This window comes from Corvus kubaryi, unplaced genomic scaffold (genome assembly GCF_017639235.1).
Source record: "Corvus kubaryi isolate FWS band 111438036 unplaced genomic scaffold, C.kubaryi_AGA036_p1.0 138, whole genome shotgun sequence".
Taxonomy (NCBI): Eukaryota; Metazoa; Chordata; class Aves; order Passeriformes; family Corvidae; genus Corvus; species Corvus kubaryi.
The window spans coordinates 16068277-16090872 of record NW_024580672.1 but is presented as its reverse complement, the minus strand read 5'-3'; the positions used below and the strand labels follow the sequence as shown (position 1 = coordinate 16090872).

At 41.6% G+C, this 22596-nt stretch overlaps 1 protein-coding gene across 3 annotated transcripts in view; it reads right to left on the bottom strand.

The window, feature by feature from the left end:
• The window catches only part of FHIP2A (FHF complex subunit HOOK interacting protein 2A), a 33979-nt gene extending 12939 nt beyond the window's left edge, over positions 1-21040 (bottom strand). Inside the window, exons 1-11 of one of the 3 annotated variants that reach the window (XM_042019398.1) lie at positions 20958-21040; positions 12935-13013; positions 10924-11093; positions 8692-8796; positions 8232-8354; positions 5697-5735; positions 3653-3946; positions 2598-2794; positions 1286-1400; positions 1104-1180; positions 807-999 (exon numbers count right to left, since the gene is read on the bottom strand). In XM_042019398.1, the coding sequence (XP_041875332.1) occupies positions 807-999; positions 1104-1180; positions 1286-1400; positions 2598-2794; positions 3653-3946; positions 5697-5735; positions 8232-8354; positions 8692-8796; positions 10924-11093; positions 12935-13013; positions 20958-21002 (1437 nt within the window). In that variant the 5' untranslated portion in view covers positions 21003-21040. Of the gene's footprint in view, positions 1-806; positions 1000-1103; positions 1181-1285; positions 1401-2597; positions 2795-3652; positions 3947-5696; positions 5736-8231; positions 8355-8691; positions 8797-10923; positions 11094-12934; positions 13014-20444; positions 20538-20957 lie in introns of those variants that run through there. The other 2 variants (XM_042019400.1, XM_042019399.1) reach the window with 2 other exon arrangements.
• Between the last annotated feature and the right edge of the window lie 1556 nt (positions 21041-22596).

Genomic DNA, 22596 nt, shown 5'->3' with positions numbered 1-22596 from the left:
ATTGCGACTAGATCTATAGGCTAAGATTTTTACAGAGAGATGTCATGTAGGCTTTTAAAAGAACACTGGCTTGAAGCAATACAAAGAATTTTTCAAGACTGCTTGAGAGTGCTTAGCTTTGCAAAGATAACTAATTTACAGAGAAAACTCATTTTGACAGGGTGAGCAGGTAAGCATACTGAAAAAACTGATATGACAAAGCACAGATCTGTCTTTCAGGCAAGCTTGGTTTCTATTTGAAAAAGTAGAGCGTTGAGGTTGTTTAATGGAAAATGTGAAGCAAGCAGCTTCTGAGGAGGGATTTTACTGAAGTAAATTATTTTAACTATGCTTACTGTATGTACAGAGCTTAAAGTTATAACATCATCTTTTAATTGGCATTGCATATATTCTCCAACCACACTTAGTTCATATAAACCCCAAATTTTTATCTGTATCTTATATGATAATAAGACAGAATTGACTCAACATGGAAAATAACAGCAACACAATATAAAGCACAAATTAAAACACAATTACAAAAACTCAGTTCATTCTATCTTACAGATGAGCAAGTCTAACTGGATATGCATAGGGAGCATGCAAATTCACCAAAGAATCTTTAGCAAAGTAAAAAGAAATATGCTTAGTGGAGAAAACAGCTTCATTTTCTAAAGGGAATTTGTAAAGCTGGGAGTCAGAATTCTCTTTCTTGGCAAAAAACATTACGTGACACAAATATGAAAAGTCCTCCCGACAGTGTCTTTGCAGACTCTCCACACTCCAGAACTGGCCAGCAGACATTCCTGTATCAGATCACTTCTCACCTCATCAGAAATGTGATCACAGTGCTCGATCAACCTGTGTCGCAATGGGTGCCTGTTGATGTCTGTCAGTGTTTCTGGCTCTCTGTGCTCTCCAAGAATAAAATACACCAGTTCCTGCAGCAGGACATCTGAAGTCACCTGACGAACAATGCGGTGCAATAGTGCAGTTGATGTGAGGATTCCGATCTCTGAACTGAACAAAACATTTTCATATCAGATATGGAGTGGATTTCTGCCCCCAAAAAAATCAGCTTGATTCAGATTCTGTTCTGCTGTGTCTTGTAGGATGCTACTCACGTTTGCATCAGCTGAGGTTCCATAACATCAATGAAGAATCGTTCCCGCACAGCTTTTGCCATAGCAACAGCAGTTGTCTGAAACAAAAGTACAAAATGGTGTGTCTCAAATTCAGAAGCTAAGAAACAACTGGAACTACTTATTTGCTGAATATATTTGTATCATCTGAACACATGTCAAACCTTTTGTGCTTCTTTGATGAGCTGATCACAGTAGTCAAACCAAGAAAGAAATGAAATCAATGCTCTTTTCCCTGGAAAAGCAGATGCATCTTCTTTGTGACTATAGGAATCCAAACTAGAGAACACAGAGAAGAAATATTTGTTTAGTCTACAAGTAATTGAAGAATCTTGGACTTCATTCTTATTGAACCTAACAGAATAATTAATGACCTACTTGTAATGAAGGGAACATTAAAAAAGCTTTTCTGCTGGTCTCTGTGGATCTGGCAGTGCCATCATTACACAGGTATTCAGTGCATGCTAAAGGATACACAGAATGTACAGCACAGGAACTCTGGTTAAGTGTTTTGGAGTCAGAAGGGAAAACCAATCACCAAGTCTGTCCTCCCAGGAAACACAGACCACAGGAACTGAATCAGTAACTCCTGTAGTCACAGAACCATAAAATGAAGGCAATTGTTCTTCTCTACTCCGTAAGCGACCTCAGGCAAGTCGACCAAAACCACACAGTGTATACCTGAACTAGACTGAATCTTTCAGAAAGAAACATCTATCTCAATTTAAGGGCTCTAAGGAATAACAAATACACCACTTTCTTTCTTTGGTAAAAAACTCCAATATTTATTTATCCCACAATTCAAAGCTGTGAGTTTTCCCCTTCTAATTTCAAACTCCAACCACCAGAAATTTTCCTAGGCATTTTGCAAATACCTACTTTTGTCTCGGTACTAACAGATCAGGAGCAATTCCTAATAATGAAAGCAGAGTGGGGAAGACAGATGTTTTAAGAATCTGAATTACAAGCAGTTAAGGTAACAGGCATGTATCTTTTGCTTCATGCTGATGACTTATGCAGTAACTCTTTCCTTCTTCTTTTTTGCTGCAAAAATTTTGCAACAACTGCCTGTTATCAAATGGACCCTTCCTGCCCCCCGCAGCAGTTTACAATGCCCACTGTGTACAGTGAAAAGTTTGTACTTCCTAAATCCGTGACATCTGCATGAGAATATAATCCATACCTGATACTACAGTGACACCACTACAAACTGCTGACGTAATTCAGTGGAAGAACTTGCCCCCTGAGGAATCTCTGCCAGGGACTGGCAGGCAAACCCGGCCCCAATGTCAGAAATCACAGGTACACTGGACACCCGAAGTGAACCACTGTGCTGCAGCTGTATCTCAGCTCTGCCCTCAAGGCTTCAGCATGTGTGGAGGGGAATATTTTAAACACATTATCTACCTATCAAATTAGTTTCAGGGAAAGGTGTAAAGTCACTTTGGGTATTAAATACAAAAATAAAATTCTTACCCCCAGTTAATTGCCTCCACTGTTTCAATGTCTAAGGGATCCAGTGACTGAGGCAAGGCTTTGTAGAGGGTGGCCAGCCTGTCTGTCAACAATTCACATAAACAAGTGCTTTGAGTCAGGCACTTGGCAGCTGCTGGTTCTGGCAAACTCACCAAAAGCATGAGGCCTTCACAGGCCTTCACTGCTATCCGGCCGTCCTGGCAGAAGGGCATGGAAGAATTAATCAGAGGGTGAATGAAGCTCAGTGGAAATCAAGAAGCAAACACCTCCCAAGTAAAACCATTCCCCCACAGTGAGTGAATGCACTTATTTTTGTTGCCTTTGCAGTCATTAACTCTTGTGAATCTGGATGTTACAAAATAAAGAATCTCACCTGATTTTGTGTCAAATACTAAGAATGCCAGCTGCAACCTTCCAGCTGACAGAACTAAAGCTCTAGGTCAGCTTGAGACCAAGATACTAAATCCTGTAAACTAATCATGTAACAATAACAAGGTACAATGGTAGACTTGGTTTTCTGCTCTCAGCAGTGCTGTAGCAATTACAGGCTTACCCAAACCTCCTCTAAATTTTCTGAAAGAATCTAAGTCTGAATTTGAGGACAAAGCTGGGTAAAACATACAGCAGGCTTTTTAAAAAGAGAACACACCCCTAGAGATAGCCCAGTGCCATTACAAAGAGAGTGCATTTGGTTATGTCAGAACAACTGAAAGTAGTTTTAAAAATAGTCTTTTGTGATATATTTAGCCTTCTGATTATCCTATGTGTCTTTTCTGTGAAACATACAGCACCCTATACAAATGTCTTAAAAAACCCACTTAGATTACCATCAACAAGCTTAGTATTAATTTTCTAAAACAGCATTTTTACTTCAATCTGAATTTGCAAAGAAAATTGCCAATTTACAAAAAGTGCCTGCAAAACCCCTCATTTCACTTTTTATAGCTAAAATACAGTGCATTTATTCACTCCCTCTGCCCACTTCACCCAGCATCCAACTATTTCATTTTATCATACTAAGTGGAAAAAACCCCAAAATCCAAAAAACAACTCACAGGACTTTTAGTGAGGTTTAGTAGAGAATTCACTAAATTATAGTCTTGATTTGGACAAGCAGTGGAGGACTCAGGTGGTGATGTGACATTGAGTTCATCCAGACTGAAAGAGAGATCATCTGCTTGTTGTGGGAGCTCATCCTCCTTCTCCATGCGCTCCGCTCCGGCAGCACCGGGCATTTCCTCAGGCTGGCCAGGCTGCCCCGTGTCTGTTGGCAGGGACTCTTGGTCTTTTATCATGTCTTCTGTGATTACACTTGCTGATCCTTGGAAAGCCATTGCTTTTAACTTACTCTGCAAAGCATTTTTTTGAATTATACAGCTGAAATTTCTGTTCATCCTGAAGCAGGAGTTTACTAAAAGCATTTTTTTTAACATCAACATTTGAAATACTCAAGGCTGGATACAGTAACCATGTAAAACCTAAAGGGCTGTGGGAGCGTGGGTGCTTTATAAACCTAGGACACTTTTAAATCTGCTTAAATTTCTCTTAAGCCCTACACATTTTGCTTCAGGGCTGAATATACCATTTACAAAAGGAGAGCAGCTTTTTCTTTCACCACTGAAGGCACATATTCACTTGATTTGCCCACAATTTGATAGAAGTTTTTAATTTACCTTATGGGTGCACCATTAGAACTTAGCATTTATTATAAAACATTCCTTTCTGTGTCAAGGCCTTACATGCATCTAATGTCTGAAACACTATTTCCAGCTGGAATCACACAAGTAAATTAATTCTAAATTTCTTGAGATTTTACCTTCAACAGGAAGGGGAAAGAAACACCTTTTCTGACAGCAGAGTACTCTCAAATTGTGTTTTCTCAGGAAGAAAAAATTGAGTAGATTGAATGGAGAGAAGATAATAGAAGTTAGCACCGGGCACTGGATACTCTAAGAGGTTGCAGAGAACCTTCTCAGAAGCTCCAAATAATCTCTACTTTGCCTGGAAAAAGGCAACCCATCTGTCTTCCCATAAATCTGTCTCCAGAACATAAAAAGACATTTAAATTTGTGCTCTGTGATACCACCAAGAAACTCACAGAAAGGCAAGAATTCAGTGTTCTTCTGGCACAAGCACAGGTGAAGAATACTTTATTGGAATCATAAATTAGAATGCAGCATAAGACACTTCTTTCAAGTGAGAACTGTAGCGAGATTATAAATCCAAACGGTTCCCTTCTCTATGATAACACCAAAATTATTACAAATATATCTCAAGCATTAATAATTTAAAAGACTAACCATTTGGGGTTAATGGGTTTTAGTACAGACAAACCAGCAGGGACTGAGTACATAAGAGTCAGGCAGCAAACTGGAGAGCTGCTGGGAACACTTGTTTGAGTGCCGTGCATTCATTGTGGGGAATTGGCATGGAGCATTGTGATACACTCACAGAACCAATTCCCCGGAGATGCAAACCAGTGGTAAAAGCAGCACACTGCATGCTATAAAATAAGGATGATATCTGAATGCAGTAGAAAAATTACTGCTTTAATATATGTTTATTTTTTTTGACAGTGTAAAAAGTGCAAGGCTGGCAAAGCAACAAAAACGTGTCTGTCTGAACCGACTCTGTCTGTCCCTAAAGCTTCTACAGTCCTCCAGTATTGTCCCACCTACTACATCAGTACACAGAAATATCTGAATCACAATGGTGATCCTTGCACATAAAGGCTGGAACAGCATTTCAGTCCTGGATTTTACACTGTTGCTCGCACCACTCAAGCAGCAGGCAGGGCTGTTAAAGGGAAAAGCTTTTTTTTTTCCAAAACTGGGCAATATTCTGTAAAACACTCTATTACTTCATGGCTGGATTCTTCTACAATTTGAAAGGCCATTGTTTATTTAGCTAAGGCATTGATGAGAGAACTAACATATATAAATGTATGAATGCCCCTAGAAATGTGTCCACAGCTCATTATTCTTACATTGGCAGGTGACACAAAGCAGTTTGTCCATTGAACAACACACAGGCAGAGTTTTTGTGTGTATTTAAGATTCCTATTGTCTAATCATGCAATTCTGCAGCTCAGCTGCTCACCTGCCTCCTGCAAAGGTGCAAAACAGGATCCTGAATGACCTAATAGAAAAGGTTACATAAAACACATATTCAATGCTTTCTAAACAAAGTACTCGTAGATTCAACATTAACAGAGAGCAGACAATATAAAATTCTGTATTTTCATGATATGTAACCCATCAGTTTCAAAATCTATGGTGGATGATGCCATATCTAAGTTCTGAGGGATTTAAAAGGAGTTCTACGAAAAAAAATCAAGTGATATCACAGCTTATGAGGATCTCTACTTAATTTGTGGTGAGAAATAGGAAGTTGATAATTTGCAGTACTGAAAGTAGAAGTGAATAGTGAAACTACTGTTCATTTTATAAAATGAAGGTACAACTTTTTAGCTACTATATTAGAACTTTATTAAGGTCTCAAGAGGAGAAATTGAAGCACAGAGAATTAAGTGTCCCTTTGCACGAAACAATCAGTTGCAAGGAGTCTCTCATCTAAGATGGGATGAGATGAGGGAAGTTCAGCCTAAAATACGCCTGAGTTAGAGGTGGTAAGTCAAATATTACAGTGTATATTCTTTCTCTCTGCACAAGAACTAGGAAAATCAGTTTTAAAAAAAACATACATTAATGTCAAAATAAAATTAGTACAGGGATTTGAAAGATTTAAAAAAGTAGAATGAAGTTCTTCAAGTTCTTATTTCCACAACAGACATAACTTGCCAAAGTAATACAGTTATGCCATGTAGCCTTACTGGTTAAGCAATATAGGCGAAAGATTTTACTAAAATATAATTTTATATCTATATATTTATTCGTTTATATATAAAATTTAAGATATAAAAGAGCATTCTATCAATATACTATTTGGTATGGAATCATAGAAAGGAAATGCTCGGTTTGTACACACTCAGTTTTTTATGTTCATAAAATCCTGTATAAACTGATCAGAAACAGCCAAAGAAGGAAGCAAAACTAACAGATACAAACACCCTTTGGAGAGATCCATCTGCATTTCATCTTCTAAGTGTTGAAGATTTGAGAGAGAAATGCCACACAGAATTCTGTAAATTTACCCTTTCATGCATTTGAAACAGTGATCAAGTCACAACAATAGCACCTCTAAGAGGCCAAACGTGAACAACCAGAATATTCAATTCTAATGAAGCACAATTCTGCACCCCACATACCCCATCTGGAAACAACCATCACAAGTTGTGAAGACAAATGCTTTGGGCTACAACATGTAGAATAATGCTGTGAAGGAAAGAGGAGCTACAAGAAATGTTTGCCAGCTTGCCTGAACTCCACAGCCAGAATTTTGTGAAACTAGAAATCCTTTTGAAACTTGAAATAACCTATTTCTCCATGTCTGTTTTTTAATATTGGAATCTTGCTATTTTGGGGAAGAACACTAGTAGTGTGGGACGAAACACTTGTGGTTCTTATGACTGGGGTTCTCAGGTTTGACTGAAAGGGCACTATTTGAGTACAAGAGTCCTAAACCATAGAACTCACACAAACAACACTAAAAGTAATACCAGTTTAGAATTCTACCATATTTTGCATGTAATACATGCAGTATTTTGCTTCTGAGTGCTTCTAATGTTTAAACATTACCTTTCAATCCTTACACCATTTCTGCTGCTTCTGCAACTACAGTGGATACAATGGCAATCAGGATAATTCTTAATTAAGGTAAAAATAAACTCAAGATGGATTCTTTACTACTGACATGCAAATGATAATCACATACCTAATGGAAAATAACATCTTTCTGCAGTTTAGCAGCCTTTACTGTCACAGATCTTGTTTGTGGAAAGCTTGTAAAATATTCCTGAAGGAGTATTTTTCAGCAAAGTATTACATACTCAATAGAGACTGTCACCATAGGAAACAGCAAAGTGGGAGCACAAGGCATTTCTAAATGGACTTATATAAACCAAATTTTTTTTATGCTTCTTCTAAATAGGAACAGAAAGTCAGTCTAGAAACTGTTTATCTTCCCACTCTGATTTCATAATGCCACATGTTATAGGAGGCAGTAAAGATACTCGACTTTCTTACAGATAGAAGATGGTGTGGTATTGTAGATTGTGAGCTGGCATTGCAGCTACAAACATATGTGCCACTACCAAATAAGGGCCCAATTCTGCAGAACACTCAGCAGCTTCCAAGGTTTCAGAGCCCCCTGCAATCTGTCTTTTAGTCTTTGTTGGGGTGACAAAAACAACACAAGAAGGCCAAGGTCTCCCTCACACAGTGTTCTACATTGTAATTCATATCCCTACTCTGCAGGCACTTCCACTGCAAAGCAAGAAGACCTTGGGCAGGTGTATTTGTGAGCCCTGAATGAAATTCTAGTGAAAATCAGATGTATAAAGTCTCTGGAAGAAAAAAATTTCCAAACAACAAGACTTCTAATATCACAGGATAAAAAATAATAGATGGAATGAAAACTAAGCTATGAAGCACAATGTGACATCTACAGTTCTCTACTAGATTTTGTATGTGACACAGTAAATACACCTGTGAAGTTTTGAATTGATTTACTCACCTCAAGGAAGAAGTTGACCAGGTATGGATCCTGTTTCAGCTTTGCACACACTATACAGAGAAACTGAATCTCTTCATTTTCTGTTGGTGTTGCCAGAACTTCACCACACAGCCTGATTAATTTCTGTCACATAAAGTGAACAATTAAGACAGAATGTTATTGCTTTTTCTAGGAATAATAGACTGAATTATTTTTCTATATACACACTACAATTATGTATGAGTATTGACTGGAACATTTGCTCTGGATCTAGACTGCTACAAACAAGTTTTCTTTATTTATGACTTGTATTGTAGTAGCAGTTCAAGGCTCTAATCATCAGCACATTAAAACTGATATGGTACCCAAGCAGTTTCTTTAATTCACTTGACAATGGAAGAATTAAAGAAATCATTAGCTACAGCAGAATAAAAGAAACTTGTCATGCAAAAACATAGTTTACTTAAAATCTGAACTGTACCTGCACTGGCCTATGCACATTTATGTGGGGAAGAAGAGGTTGCCGTATTCTTCCAAGAAGTTTTGTATAAAAAGCCAGAACTTGCTGTTTCATTCCTGGAGGACACTGAAACAAAAACAGATGAAAAGTTAAAAAAATATAATAAATGTGGAGAAAAACACAGATGTAAATTTGTCACTTAGAATGGCTAATTAAAGAGCGATAATTTAACCAAAAGTATTTTTAAAAATATCATCATCTGTTAACATATTACTTTTATCAATACTAACAGAGATCAATAAAAAATGTTGCATCTCATTACTGTTTTCTCTTTCAAATTATTCATACTTTCAGTTAACTGCTCTAGGGTAAACTTCTACCAATCTTTCCAGAAAATATTCCATATCATTACAGTGATATGGGGAAATTAACTCAGAATTAATTATAGGTCAGATTTCTTTTAAGGTATTGTGTGACAAAATCCAGCAATTCAGTGAGTCAGTACATACAAATACAGAATGATAAACTATAAAAATCTTAATACCTACAGAAGGTTTCTTGAAGTCATGAGCAATTAACCTTAGCCAGCTAAAGCACTTATAAATGCACAGACGGTCCAGGACAAGAGAAAGCTGTTGCTTTCCCTGAGCAGAATATAAATCCCAAATATCTGTGCAACATGCAGACCCTTGTTCTACCATCCCTCGTGCACCACGTCACATGAAAGTACCTTCCTATCTCCAGGAGATCTGATGGCTTGTGGGCCTTTATGTACCTTTGTTTTTAGTTAAATTCCCCCAAAGTAGCATGTTCGACCACGTTAATAAAATGCTGCTCATTTCAACTCACATAATTTCCCTCATCTGGTTCATTGCACAGCTGAATGGAGCTGAGGTGGCAACAGCCTAACCTGGCTCTCCTTTCTAAGTAATTATCTCTAGATTTTTAATCTCTAATCATTGCTGAGTTGTCAAGCAATCCGTTGAACAGAATGGCAAAATATGTACCATCAGGGCACATCCACAGTAATGTAGTAATTCCAACTGACTGCTGTGAAAAGGAACTACTCATTTTGCACCAGATCTTTGCAACATCTTGCAAGCACTGAACTGTGTGTTTACTTCAGATGTATCAACTCACAAGTGGCAAAGTGTAAAGACAGGCTGTACAAGAATTGCCTGTACAGACGTATTTGTATGAGTACAGAATGACTTCTCTCAACTCTTATGAACACACTCCTAATTACCCGCCTCACATATGTCACCACTTCATCTTGGTTTCTTGACAACATTTAGAGATTACTGAACGAGCTGTATTTCTGAGCAAGTATCTTTAATACAGCAGTGTTGTGGTTTTAAGCCCAGCTGGGGCTGGTATTTCAGCCTGACTGTAGGACAGCTGTTACAGCAACAGGTACTGCAGATCTTTGGTTCTTCCAGAGCAAGGAACGTCTCAGGCTCAGAGAGCCACTGCCCTGCATTGCCTATTTATGTAAAATCAATTAAAAACTCGTGACAATGTGTAGAAGACTGACTGAGAAGGAAACCCTGGAGAGCTCAATTTATCCTTGGAGCAGGATACAGCATGCCTCCCTAACTGCATCTGCAGTGTGATACAAAACATTCTAGCACAAGGGCTGCCAAGCTCCTTCACCCCATGATCCACACATTTTAGCTCAGAAGTCTGCCAAGAAAGACAGCAACAAGGATGGACCAAGACATGAAGGTAACTTCATGTGTGCAACAATGCAGACGTGAAGAACCAGACAACACTGCCAAGGTATGAAAGCTGTCTGGGGATCAATTCAAATGAATGCTTTCTGATATGAAAGTCTTTCTGAGCAATAGCTCATCACACTCAGAAAAATTAACTGAAAATTTGTATTTAACATAGCACTTTCCATCCAAGAATCCCTCAACATTTAACAAAGGACAGAGAGAGATAATACCGTCTTTAGAAGCCAGAGAAACACTAGACTGAAGAAAAATGTTTTTCCTACTTCTAGTTTCACCACTGGTATCATCAGAGTGGTGAGTAACAAATCTCAGGGCTGTGTCTCAGTCAGCATCTCAGGGGTTATCTGAGCCTGATCACGCCTGTAAAAGGCTGTTATTTGTAATATGTTGGTAACATAAGCAAGCAGCTCTTTGCTAGAGTTCAGTGTCCCATACTACCACCTACTGTAGAACTTCAGTCTCTATTGCAACTAGGAGCTCTTACAAGAGATAATCTGCTCTGCTCAGAAATACATACATCAGCTTTTCCTAGTGTGTAGAGGGTCTCCAAAATCTTGTGATGTAGCAAATATTCCATACACGGTCCTGTTTCACCTGACTCCCTCTCATTTTCTTCTTGAACTAGAATATCCAACATCTGTTCCAGGTGAGAAGGAATGTTGGTATCAGTCACAGGAGCTTTGTCATCTAAATAAAAGAAATAGGCAGTTAAGAATGATTTCAAGATTGTCCTCATTTTTAAGTTCAGTTCCAAGTTTAAGACTTATAAACATGACATCCATTTAAAGAACCTTACATACAGTGCAAGTTTTTAACATGTCTTAAATAAAACTTTCAGAACCATATCTGAACAGGTACACTGGAATATGCATTGGGTAGATACCTGACCTTGCAATGGGGAAAAGGTGAAGTGCCAAAATTCAAAATATGCATTAATTACACAGTCAAAAAAGGAACACTTCTACTGCCAGAGAGAAAGCTAAGGGAGAGAAAGGTACAACTCTCAATCTTCTGATTAGTACCCACTATGTCTTGATATTGCAGCACATCAGTTCCTTTATACATTGGATAATTAAAGAAATGGCTTTTCTGATGATAACAACAAAGGAAATTCAAACTCTGTGCTGTTTATTCTCCAAAAGCTTTTAAATTCTTATTTTGTACTTTCTGCATTGAAATACAACTCTGTCAAACTTTATGAAGGAAAGGATAAGACACTGATTCTTTTATATTAAAGTCAGAAACTGCAATGGATTTATGCCACTGGCACTGAGAGATAGCATTCACATGTTGTAGAACATACCCACACATGAAGATTTTCCTCTTTTATTTTTTTCAGCTAAATTCTACTTGAACAACTATCCTGGGGAAATGGTTACTACTGTTTATGCAATAATCTAAAAATAACTTGTCACTTGCATGCAACTGGCAACAAGATCACACAGGGAAACTGCCATGTCAGAGTGATTTTGGTCTCTGCCACAACCTCCAGTTAGCCTGGAGTGTTTTGCTTGAATTTCCTACACATAATTCTGCTCCTACTGCAGCGGACAGAAATAGATCCACTGAGTGGAAACTTGTTTTTCAAAAGACTTCTGAAACTCTGGGAGAGAGGTCAGCTTTTATTCTGCATCACGTCACTGCAGGTGTCAGTTTCCCCTGCCACCCTGTCATTTCCACCTTTGGAAACATCACATAGTGTTCCAAAAGATGGGTATTTAGAAACAAGGGTCACATTGCAGTTTGTACGAGTAAATATTGATATGAACAAGATCATTAGACACAAACACAGATTCAACAGCTCTTCCAGCAGAAGTGCATAACTAATATGCTTGAGGAAAGCATGGCAACATTCACTTTTAAAACATAATTGTTTCATAACTAGGTCCAAAATTAAAAATTTACATGCTGCATAATTGTTTCAAAAAAAACCCCCCAGAAACAGGGAACAGTTTAAGAAAAAGCAACTACAGCCATATTTCGCCATAACATCCGTTTTTTAGAAGAGAAGAATAACATCTGAGTAAGGTTTAACAAAACTTGTTGTCTATGCTATCAAAACCCTTTGCATTGAGACAAGACACTAAAGCAAAAATAACCAATACTGAGCACACAGAATCCATCTATGTCTGGTAAAATCTATGACCACAAAATTACTTTTGTTAAAATCTTGCAAAGAAAAAGAAAATCCCTGATGCAAAGCAATAAAAATGTTAACAGCAGGGACTGCATTTCTGCAGCTGTCTGTTTAGATTAAACAGAGTATGTGAAGGCAGAAACTGGGTCAGATGTAAAAAGGTGCAGCTCTCTACACGGTACTCAGGAAACAAGACTTCAACCATTTTTCATGCCTACTTTTAAGGGGTGCAAGTACATGGTATTTTTAATTACTAGTTATTATTGTTAGTATTTTGATTAAAGACATGACTCATTTTAGTACTTCTTAATCTTTACTTTTAAAAACACTGAAATTGCGAATTCTAGTTTTCACAATAAAAAGGCAAACCCAGAGGGCTTTCTTCTTTTACCTGAGGTCTCTATGTAGTAATGGGTGATTGCTTTCCAGTGGTAAACAAAATCTTCTTGTAATGGAAGGGAAGGTGCGAGCTATGGAGAAAAAAAACCACAACAACAAAAACCGGTCAGAAATGAAATGAACATACTTGCTCACAGATTAAATCGAATTTTATCTTATACTTGGAAGTAAAGTGCTGCAGATAGTGCTACAGTTGTTACTCTCTGCTCTTTTTCCTTTAACAAGGACTATGTTCATTATTCATGGCTGAGCCCTATGCCACACCGCCTGCCTTGTAAACATCAGTAATAATCTCTGTGATGTCTCTATCACCAGACAATCTATTTGAAGCAACAAAAGCAATTGCTTCTACAGCAAAGCAACACTAGAAATGTATGTTTGTATTGTTTAGACCACAGTTTTGTCCTGTAGGAAAAAAATCATGTTATTTTACATCTGCTCTTGATGCCTTCTTCCTTTTCTATACGCGCTGTTCTCTTCTCTCAGTCTGCTCCCCTGGTCCCTTAAAAATACCAATTAGTTGCTTCATCCAGTTTTTGCCATGCCTTTTTTCCTGTTAGCCACAACTTCTTTTAAAAGATCTTTGTTCAGTTTTTAGGCCGGGTTTGTTTTTGCTTTTTTTTTTTTTCCGCATTTTTGTTTTGGTTTTTTTTAGGCCCATAACCAGAGCTTGGCGGGTTGTTCTTTTTTTTAAACAAATATGTTTCTTATTTCATTTCTGCAAGAAAAGGAAGTTTCTTCTTTCCTGAAGGAGTTTGGGATGGCTGGCTGGGTGTGAGCAGCATCCAGGAATAACATCCTGCAAGAAGGAAACACAGCCCCCCACCCAGTCTCTATCAGTACTGCTCCTTCCCCGCTGAGACACAGGTGGCCTGTGGCCCACTACACCACAGGCAGCCTGTGAAAAAGGACTACAATCATTTCACCACTCTGCTCTCCAAAGTGAGAGCTGAGACAAGCACTGAATTTGTGCCCACCGATGTTTTGAGCTGGTAAAATCAGGAATCCTATAGGGAAAACCCCAATCATTCAATAGGTCACAGGAGGATCTGCTGTTATTAAGGCCTAATCCTACTTGCTTGAGGCTTTTTTTTTTTCTTGGACCATCAAGTCCTCAAGTCACTCTTTTACAGGCCATCCTGAAATAGACGATTATCACTTCACATGATGGCAGCAATGAGCCCTGTGGGAAAACAGAAAGAATCCCAAGTATGAACTGGTGGGTCTGTTTTGGAAGGGTAAGGAGTTGAACCATCCTGACAAGCTACAGAGTCCAGTCCTTCACAGAATCTCAGAGCGGCTGAAGTTGGAAGGGGCCTCTGGAGATGATCCAGTTTAGCCCCGCTGCTCCAGCTCACTCACCTAGAGCTGGCTGCTCAGGAGCATGTCCAGATGGCTTTTGAATATATCAAAGGATGGAGACTCCACAACCTCTCCAGGAATCTGTGCCAGGGTTCAGTTAACCTCACAGAGAAAGGTTAACTGAAGGAAGTTTTCTCCCCAAGAGCTACATATACCACATTTGAGACTAATAACTCTGAACTCCTCTAGTGTCTCCCCATAGGGTCTCAAATGTGCTGAGCTGCCTCAGGTCTTGGGCAAACATAAGCACAGGGCTCACATATAGTCCAGTACAGTACAGGCTCATATAGCCTTTACTGGGTGCTGTTGGTTTCTTTGAAAAAGCCCTGGATGTTTCCCGCATCAGTCTTTTCTTTGCCTTGAATTTCATGACACTTAAATTTATCTTGGTAAAGTTGTAAAGCCCAGTATATGACCAGTATGCCATGCCAAGGTAAGTGCAATGCTAATTGTTAATGGCCCTTTGCACACAGGACTTTGAAATGCAAGACTCTGGAAAAGTAGTGGTGCTTGGCAACTATCTCTGCCTGCATCCTGGGCGGAAATGTGCCCTTGGAAATGGCAACTAGGAAATCAAACTGAGCGCTTATCCTCTCCCTCACAGGCTGTGCACTCACTGAGTCTTCCACGGCTGGGCACTCAGAGCAGCACATTAGCACGGCAGCTACCACAGAGTAAGTATCTGAATGCCCCACACTGCACAAAACTAGTTTATTTTGCTGTGACATTTACTAGGTTATTGAAATTCAGAAGAATAACCAAACAAACTGAAGACTGAGTGTATGATACTGTATCGTGCTCTGTATGTCACATTTGCTGCTCTAGATGCGTATTTCAACCAATGTAACGATCATTTTCTGCAAAAAAAAGCTGTATCCAAACCTCAACACCAGCTGATGAATAACCCAGAGACAACTTTTGAGAAATACAGGCCTTTCAGACCACTCTATTTCCAAAGTAACACATGATGGATAACATTAAAGATTTATCCTTGGCTGATGTGATTTTCCTCTCCACTTCTTCTCGTCTCATCTGCCTCAAGATGAATTTAGTGCCTCTGAGCAGTGCCAGGAAAAGGATTTCACTTCTCAGCACTGTCAATAATTTATCCACCATGGGAGAGAACTGTGGATATAGACATTCTCCCTCCCAACAAATGCCTCTAGGGACTCTCCTCAGAGGTGAAAAAATAATTCAGGGACAGGTCCTGCCCTTTCAAATTAAAATACCCAGTGATTTCAGAGTCTTCTCTGATCAGGACTGCAAGCCAGACATAGCAAACAGAGATACCATTAGCATGTGTGTGCCCCTGTGCAGTGCAGCCTATTGGGAACATACCATCAGCATTGCCACCAGCTGGACATGTAACCCCAGCAACATTATTCTGAGATAGGTGTTTTACTGGTCAAAAACCCACAAGAAAACAAGCAAGCAAACAAACAAAAATAAAATAAAAAAAACCCCAAGCAATCCTCCTAACTTAAGTATTCAGACAGGAAATCAAGGCAAAGACCAAGACCAAGATACAAAGCCAAGCACTGGAAAGCATTAGGAAACTGTAACACTTGGTTGACATGCTTTAACCCTACTAGGACAGGTAGTACTAATATGAGGTTGTAGTTTCTATTTTAGGATGGATTACTAGCTATCAGCTGAGATGGAACACGTTACAGTTGCCAGCCAGAAAACCACTCTATTGTGTATGGAGATTCTGAAGCAAACCAGAATTCCTTGTGAAGGCCATTAATTCCTGCTACTTGTCTAATTTGAAGGAGTTACCTTAAAAATGCAGTTATTTATCACCACTACATCAGCTGGTTAGAGCATGGTGCTAATAACACCAAGGTTGTAAGTTTGATCCCTGTATGAGCCATTCACTTAAGAGCTGGACTCAATGATCCCTATGGGTCCCTTCCAACTCAGAATATTCTGTGACTCTCTAATTAATCTTGATGTAATTACACATGTGCTTAGTGATTCCTAATCTCAAAGTGAAGTTCTCCTCCTCTGGGGAAAAAAAACCCCATGATCTTCAAGCCTGCAGTAGGTCTTGGTACATGAAATAGCTAAAATTCACCGAACACCACTGAACTGCAGCCCATTGGAGCAGCCATGGATTAGCTCTTCCATCGGTGCCCAGCTCCTGCAGTTGGGCTTCCTGGGAGTGAGCTGAACTTACCACATGCTGCCTTATCATTCTGGTAACAATACATAACCAATGATCAAAGCCCACTCCTTGAAAAGTGCTGTTCTCAGGAGAGCCACAGATCTTTGACCAGAACTACAGTCTGCTCATGACAAAACCTGTCCAAAATACAATTCCACGTCGTTCTCCAAAGCATACAGAATTCGTGTTTAGGCAGGAAAAAAAACAACATAAAGAGCAGAGAAACTTATATCCATGCAGTATTTAACAGCAATTCTTTTGTGCATGTAAAAATCATTGCCAAATTTTTCATGTATGATTTTCAGAAGTGCAATTCAGTACTGGAAAGGATGGAAACATCAGAAGCTGGTGATATGCCTCAGTATCTTTCGGACAAGTTCATAAAGTAAAGAGAACATTGTATAAAAAAATAACAGGTACTGTCTGCTCAGATGCCAGAGTAAAAAAAGAGAGCAGAAACTGGGTCAAAGAGAAGGGAAGGGGAAGTGCATGCACACTGCCCTGACTGACACAGTCACTTGATGTTTTTCTTCAGTCTTACTACTGAACCAGTGTGAATGGTCTGAGAGAAAATGTGAAAAAGGATTAATGCTTGAAGGTTTACTCAATCCTCAGTTGATGAATGCACAGTTTATAATGGCCACTGCTCTCCCATATAAAATTAAGACTGGACATGCTTGCAAGCCATGCATTAAATTTTGTCGTCTAATTTGTTAATACCAGCACAACATTAAAACAACAAGTAATGTAAGGTCATTACATCAAATAAAGTGGGTTCAAGAAGAATAAATTATGTTCTGGTCAGTTATGTAGTTCATCATTTTGGTGCACTGCCTGTACCAAATGACTTGGTTTCTTTCAAAGCTGAATTTTGCTTCAAAATATGAACAAAAGCTACTTGAAAGTACAGTGATGTACCAGTGTAACAGATACTGTGGAATAACAGGCTGGTAGAGAGGGGGTCTCAAGAATGTGCAGCAGACATCAAAATCTTCATTCATTCAATTGAGTGATACAAATATTCCTGTTTGACAGCAAATTGCAAAATTCAAACCAACCAAAATTATATTTTTCCTGCACAGTACACAGCTCAAAAACATCCCTCTCACCTATTAAGGTGAAACATCCAAAAGCCCATATGAAACACAAACGAAAGTCCTTTGAACACCGAGCAGTCACTTCACAGACAAGCTATTTTGTCTAGGGAAACATGAGTGAAGAGCACAAGATAAGAGAAAAATAAGTCTACATTGCTCCTTTGTTATTGTACACTACACTTTGTTGTTGCTGACAATGTAGTGCTCATGGGTAGCCCTTTGGGATGAAAGTATATCAGAAATGCATAGCAAAGAGAAAACATCTTGAGGACAAGCCATATATAAACTGTCACAGATCTAATAATATGAACCCCATGAAGCAACAGCATTTCTATTCTGCCCTGAAGTAATAGAACAAAGACAGCAGTCCTATCCACTATTCTCACCAACACATCCAACTCAATTTAAGGATGCTCTGTTGGCAGGATAACACAGTGGTGCTTGCTCATCTGGATGCTGCACAGAAATCCAAAAAGGGAAAACATATCTAAAATATTGGCAGGATTGACATAAGATGTGGCAAAAAAACTAGAATTCAATGGTAATGAAAATCAGGAATATAGTTTTAAACATTTGGAAAATTTAGGCAGAAAAGACCGAAAGTTCTGAGTTATTCAAGCAGAACTACAGGATCATAGACAGGTTTGGGTTGGAAGGGACTTTAAAAGACCACCTAGTTCCAACCCTGCTGCCATGGGCAGGAAATTTTCTACTAGGCCATGTTGTTTTCAGCCCCATCCAGGCTAGTCTTGAACACCACCACAACCTGTCTGGGAAACAAACCTTGGTAGGAAAAAATCTTAGTAAAAAGCAACTGACCCCTTATGTTTGCCTCAGCAGCAACTCAGTCCTGTCACTAGGGCAGTCAGTTCAAGAGTCATACACTCACAACAAGTAAAAGGCAAATACTGCCATGTCTATCAGACTGTCAACCTTTGGAACTCCTCGTCAGAGTTCAGAGGGATGGCATATTGAGGGTAAGATAACAACGATTATCTAATAGCATAGGAACTCTTACTGTTAAAATGAATCTCTCTAAAGTCCGCAGGCCTGTGGGCCCTGAGGCAGGGCAGGAGCATTATGTAAGTGATGTGCAGGAGAAAGGACAGGGCAGAAGGGCTACCCAAAACACTCTGATTTAAAGAAGTCCCACCCGTGAAAGCTAAACCCAGGCTCTTCAAGTGCATTTAAGTGTCCAGCTCAGCTAAAAACTGTACAGCTGCAACTCTATCTACTTTGGAGTAAGCACCCAAGGCACCCAAAACCTTTGAGAACTGATATCTTAATTACTAGTTCTATTGCTGATATTCAGGGTTTAGAATCCACTTGAGGCTGCCCAAGTTAAACTTGCTCCCCAGCAAAAACAGCAAGGAGAAATGATGTTCCAAATTCTGTTGGTTCTGAAAACAGCAGGCAGCATCAAAGTGGACTTCGCTAACATTTAAGATTTATAAAAGTTTTCATTTCCCCCATAGCAAAGCTAAGCAGACCACATCTTTTTACCACAGGGAGAATGAAACAACTTAAAGCCACATACGGCCCCCAAAGTGGTTAAAAATTTCTATTTCTCAGTTTTGTCTTTGTATTAGTGGGTCAAACTTATAAAGTAAGAAACATTCTTAGTATCTTCCTGCAATTCCCTGTTTCATTCCCAGTGTGTGGTGCTTGGTATTTGTCACAACCCTGTAAATACAACAGTGCAGTATTTACCAGGAGATCCACCATGGTGGGGGTAGCAGGATGAGGCAATTCTAAATTCAACACCAGAGTTGAGCAAGGCCAAACAGCATGTTGCTTGATAGCACTCACTTGCAAAAGGATGGTATCAATCTGTTTCTGGATTTTGGTTTGGTTTTTTATTACCAAAAAAGAGCATCTAGTCCCTACTATCTCAGCTTTTCTCCTTTTCCATTCAGCTGATTCATTTTTCCTATTTTTTTAATCGGATCTCAAATAAATGCAGTTTGTTTATTTTTTGCACACATCAATAGTGTAAACACTCTTCTAAGAAATAACTTCTATTGGATCTCTCAAAATGGTAGGCCTGAAACAATATCTTCTCCACTCCTGCATCTCTCAGTCATCCACTCTTATTCCTGTTATTCAAAATGTGGCACAGCTCACCACAACAAGCTTTCTTTAGTCAGGCAGGCACTAATTTCTGTTTCCTCTCCAATGAAAGTACTGTCTATTGAAGGCATTCATATGTGGTTAGAATGTGTTCAAATAAAACATTTCATCATTATTTAAAACATTTCTTTCCAAATGCCACTACACCACTAAAAGACCAAAGCAGGAACCTGCAATTAGTGAATACATGCTTAACTTTTAAACCTCAATACTCCTGCAGAACTACAGGCTCACACAAAGACAGGCATATGCTCAAGTGCAGCATCGAAGCATCCATTAATGCACAAAGGCTGCCCCTCAGATGAGGCAGGATTTGTCAAGCAGGCTCTTATTTCAATCATTTGGATTTGGCCTGCAAGCTCTTTTTTCAACCATTTGAACAATTTTTCTTCAACACTTTCCACCTCCACAGCCGTATTTCACTGCCAATTTTTAGCAGCTCTTCACACTCAAGTCTCCTAGGTGTGCTGGCTTACTGGGAGAGGCCCCGAAAGGCCCCTGCCTATACTACCAGGACCCCGCCCCACTGAAAACCAAAAAATAAATGGTGTGTCCAGGCACTGCCGATCGCGGCCTGCAGCAATGGCAGCTCCCCAACAGGCCCCGTTTCCTCTGCCCTGTACCGCTGTGCGAGTCCCCGTGCGGGAACCTCCCTGCACACACAGCCCCGCGTCCCCCGGCCAACCTCACCACCCCACACAATCACAAAATAAACCAGGGATGGAAAACGTCGCTTTGGAACTGACAACATCCCGCAGAAGCACCGGAGACGGCGACTATTGTCTGCTGGTCACGACGAGATGGAAATCCTGTGGAGTTTCCTGATTCTCCTCCTTTATTGTTTGTCTCGCTGTAACAGCCGGGTGAGGGCCGGGCCGGGGCTACCCCTCAGGCCCGGCGCGGGGCACCGGGGCCGGCAGTGCCCGGCGGTGACAGCCGGAGGCTGTGCCGGGGCCGCCCGGGCTGCAGCCGCTCCCTCCTCCCCCGGCACCCCCGAGCCTCCACGGCGGCGCTGGGGCGATTCGTTCCCTTCCCGTGCTCCCTGCGGGGCCCGCCCGGGCAGCTCGGCCTCCGCCTTCCCAGCCCGCGGCAGGGCCGAGCCGGGAGCGGGTGCGCGCCCTGCGGGGCCCCGCCGGCAGCAGCCCCGGGGGGCAGCGGGGAAGGGGCGCCGGGCCCGATCCGAGCCCCCGCCCCGCGCTCGGCGCTAGGCCCGGATCGCATCCCCGGCGCGGAGTGGCCGGGCCCACCGGCGGCCTTACCGCCTCCACGGCGTGCTGCAGGATGGAGGTGAACTTGGAGAACATCCTGTCCCGCGACTGCAGCAGCCGCTGCCGGGAGGACCTCGAGAGCTCCTCGATCCGCCGCCGCCGCCGCTCCAGGGTGAGGGCTGCATGCGGGGGCCTGGCCGCTGGGATCGGGCGGGCGGGCGCCGGCGCTGCCTCTCGCTCCCCGGCGGACACCGTGGCACTGACACCGCCGGGCGCGCGGCGGCGGCTGCCGAGGCTCCGGGTGTCCTGCAGGGGCCGCCACCCCCCGCACGCAGCTGGGCCCAGCTCTGCCCGCCCCGCTCCGCTCCGCCCGGCCCCGGGCGCTGCCAGCCGGGAGCGCCGCGTTCCCGGCCGGTCGGGCCGCTGGTACCGGCCCCAAGGTGCAGGCGGGGCGGGACACGGGCGGGGCGCGACACTGCCGGGCTGCGAGCGCGCCAGTGCTGTGCCCCGAGCCACCCCCCGCTTCTGCGGGTACCTCCCGGGCAGAGAAGTGAATAACAGTCACAGAATCACTTAGGTTGGAAAAGAACTCTGGGATCATCGAGTCCAACCTACGACCGAACACCACCATGTCAACCAGACCATGGCACTGAGTGCCATGTCCAGTTTTTCCTTAAACACCTCCAGGAATGGTGACTCCACCACCTCCCTGGGCAGTCTATTTCAATGTCCAATCACCTTCCGTGTGAAGAAATTCTTCCTAATGACCAACCCAAACTTCCCTGGCACAGCTTAAAACTATGTCCTCTTCTGTTGCTGGTTGCCTGGGAGCAGAGCCTGACCCCCACATGGCCACAACCTTCTGCCAGGGAGTTACAGAGAATGATAAGGTCTTCCATGAGCCTCCTTTTCTCCAGGCTAAACAGCCCCCATGCCCTCAGCCACTCCTCACAGGACATGTGCTCCAGACCCTTCCCCAGTTTCTTTGCCCTTCCCTGGACTTATTCCAGCACCTCAATGTCCTTCCTGAATTGAGGGGCCCAGCACTCAAGGTGTGGCCTCACTAGTACTCAGTACAGAAGGACAGTCACTTGCCTGGTCCTGCTGGCCACATTATTCCTGAGATAGGCCAGGATGCCATTGGCCTTCTTGCCCACCTGGGCATAGACTGTCTCAGGCAAGGGGAAGGGGTGCCCACCTCCACAGTCCCTGTGCCCAGAGGCTGCCATCAGGCTCCCACAAAGGTCTCTGGGGTCCCTCAGAATCGTGAGGGTGGGGAGACAACTGCCTCCACCCTCCTGCCAGCATAGCATGAATATGGAGCAGCTCTGGCATGTATGGCAAAAAGCCCAGCTTGCTTTCTGCTGAGACATTTTGGGTCTGTCATCATCCACAGGGCCAATGACATCCTCAAGGAAATAACTCTTCACAAAGCAGTGTAAGGGTGATGAGCTCAGAAAGTCAGTGGCAAGTGGTGGAATCACCATTCCTGAAAGTGTTCAAAAAACGAGTTGATATGACACTTTGTGATATGGTTTACTGGGCATGGTGGCATTAGGTCAAAGGTCGGACTTGACAGTCTTGGAGGTCTTTTCCAACCTTAAATGATCCTATCTTGTTGTTGCTGGGTGAGAGGCTGGTGGCGTGCGTGGCATGGTTCTTGCAGGGTACTACAGTTGAGATGGCTTGT